Genomic DNA, 2,500 nt, shown 5'->3' on the forward strand with positions numbered 1-2,500 from the left:
CAGTGTGTGTGGAATAGACCTACACCTTTGAGAAGAAAACCAAGTCCAAAAAGAGTTGGAGATATTAGTTTTTCAAAAACAGAAAAAGATAATATTGTAGACAAAGTTCGTCCTTTCCCAGGCATTTATAATCCTGGACCTTGTCAAAGTGAATGCAGCTCATTTTTGAATGATATTTTGGATGGCTTAAAAGATATTTACCCACAATGTGTCTTGTATCAAACTTTAAGAGCAGAGCATGTTAATATAGATTCCTTTTTGAATATTTTTTTGCCAGATTTTATGTATAGGGACAATGTAAATCTAAAATCAAAAGAATGTGTTGAAAATTTTAAATCTTTTGTAAACAATATGAATATAACAACAGAGGTTAGTGAACTGTTAGAAAAGGGAACTAGAGGTCAAAATTCAAATGTTAACTGGAGAAAGGCTAGATGCAATATCATTACTGCATCAGTAATGGGTGACGTTGTCAAAAGAGTAAAGTCCGAACCAGACAATTTAGTCAAGAAAATTTGTGGATACGTAGTAGTACCAGATTGTGTAAAAAGTATCAGTTATGGTCGAACAAATGAATCTGTTGCTTTGAGTGATTATATGGAGCGACATTTAAATTTGTGTGGTGATGTGAAGATCGAGTCCTGTGGACTATATGTCAACCCTAAGTACCCATTCCTTGGGGCCAGTGTTGATGGACTTGTTACTTGTGTAGAATGTGGTACAGGACTTGTCGAAGTCAAGTGTCCTTATGGAAAACAAAAAAGTCCTTGGAGGAATATGCCTCCGACAAAATGTGGACAAGATAAACATTTTTTTTGCACTGAAAACAATGGTGAACTTAAATTAAAACAGAACCATAATTATATGTACCAAGTTCAAGGCCAGCTAGCATTATATGAACTTAACTGGGTTGATTTTGTTGTTTATACAAAAAAAGGTATATCTGTTGAAAGAATTCTTTTTGATGTTGGAATCTGGAATGATATGGTTCCAAAGATGAAATCTTTTTATACATATGGTGTTGTACCAGAACTTTTCACTAGAAGAATTCAGCGAGGAAAATCACTGTACATGTATAACATTTGATGTACATTTGTTAATAATTTGAATATTGCATAGAATGATTCTATTTGATTTTGAACATGTGTACATAAAACTGTTAACACTCTGAAACTTTTATATTTGCATGAGAGCTTAGATTCATCTGTAAAAATATTGAATAAAAACAAAAAGGTTATGTGATTTATTTTATTTATCCACATCTCATTTATGATTTCAAGGTCCAAGTGTACATATTTCAAGTTTATTTTCAAATGAATGTTTGTATTTCACATCGAATCGTCAAAATTCACATCACCTTGAAAACCACAAAATGTGATATACTTTAAATGTGTTTTTTTAATCATGCATTTAAAAAAATAATTCCTGGAAAGTAAATTTCCTCATAACAGGAATAAAAATAATTATACATGTTAGGGCATCCAGAAAAAAATCTAGTTAATTATATTTATGTCACTTCAGAAGTGGAGGCAATAAGTTAGTTAAAGATGTACAGATAACTATAATTTGTTCTGATAAGTGCACTTCTGAAATTGGTAAAACTGAGTTCACAATATTGTAGTTTTTGATCTGTTCCATCTTCATTTCAACTACTATTCTGGCTGAAGCTATTCTATTTGTTTTAAAGAAATCATGTTTTGACATCTGGCATGTACTTGATACTCGTGGTGGAACATTCAATCCAACATCAGCTGGTAACAAATCTTCTATTGTGAAACCTTTATCTGCCATTACAACATCACCTGGTGACAGTTTTGGAAGAAATCCATCGTGCTGAGTAATGTGTCTGTCTGACACATTCCCACCCCACAGTCTTGACACAAAGGTTACCATACCACTTGGTGACACACCAATCAATATTTTAAAAGTGTTTGAATGTTTGTATTCGGACCACGTCATCCACTGTGCCTTTAAAGAGGACGGTTTTTCAATAAAAAATTCTGTGCAATCAAGCACAATTCTAGTATCTGCGTGCATGCTAAAAAGCTTTGGTAAGTTACACAAAATCTGCTCTCTGGAGACCCACTTTATTAAGGATTTGCAGTGATCATAGAGGAAGTTAATCCAAGTGTTCATTACTCGTGATACTGTCGTTTCGGACACCCTGAAAATATCAGCAAGGTGTTCCTGAAGCAGCCCTAAACGAAGTCTCATGCAAACCATCAAGAATTCATCCACTGGTCTCAAGGAACGTTTTCTGCCAGGCTTTTTAACCCCTGGTTCACGATACGACTTCTCACCCATGGACCTTGTCTCTCCCTCCCAGTAATTGAGTTTCTCTGCACCATGTTTCTGCCTCAGCACTGCAAAAAACATCCAAAAAATTTGAAAAGTTGCAAAACCTGTATAAAATCTTGTTTTAGAATCGTCATCTTTCATATCTTCATATGTCATCCTAGGCAAATCTGCCTGAACTTCAGCATTAACAGTAGACAAAGGG

The 2,500-nt window shown here is 34.3% G+C and overlaps 2 protein-coding genes across 2 annotated transcripts in view; one reads left to right on the plus strand and one right to left on the minus strand.

Moving 5' to 3' along the window:
• Positions 1–1,237, plus strand: part of LOC134266814 (uncharacterized) — a 2,609-nt gene extending 1,372 nt beyond the window's left edge. The window contains exon 2 of the mRNA XM_062749038.1: positions 1–1,237. This exon is cut by the window's left edge and continues 658 nt beyond it. Within this exon, the coding sequence (XP_062605022.1) occupies positions 1–1,086 (1,086 nt within the window). The 3' untranslated portion in view covers positions 1,087–1,237.
• A 275-nt stretch (positions 1,238–1,512) lies between these two features.
• The window catches only part of LOC134266811 (uncharacterized), a 2,078-nt gene continuing 1,090 nt past the window's right edge, over positions 1,513–2,500 (minus strand). The window contains exon 2 of the mRNA XM_062749035.1: positions 1,513–2,500. This exon is cut by the window's right edge and continues 480 nt beyond it. Within this exon, the coding sequence (XP_062605019.1) occupies positions 1,513–2,500 (988 nt within the window).

This window comes from Saccostrea cucullata, unplaced genomic scaffold (genome assembly GCF_032062105.1).
Source record: "Saccostrea cucullata isolate Sc308-1 unplaced genomic scaffold, CSIRO_AGI_Scuc_v1 ctg7987, whole genome shotgun sequence".
Lineage (NCBI taxonomy): Eukaryota > Metazoa > Mollusca > Bivalvia > Ostreida > Ostreidae > Saccostrea > Saccostrea cuccullata.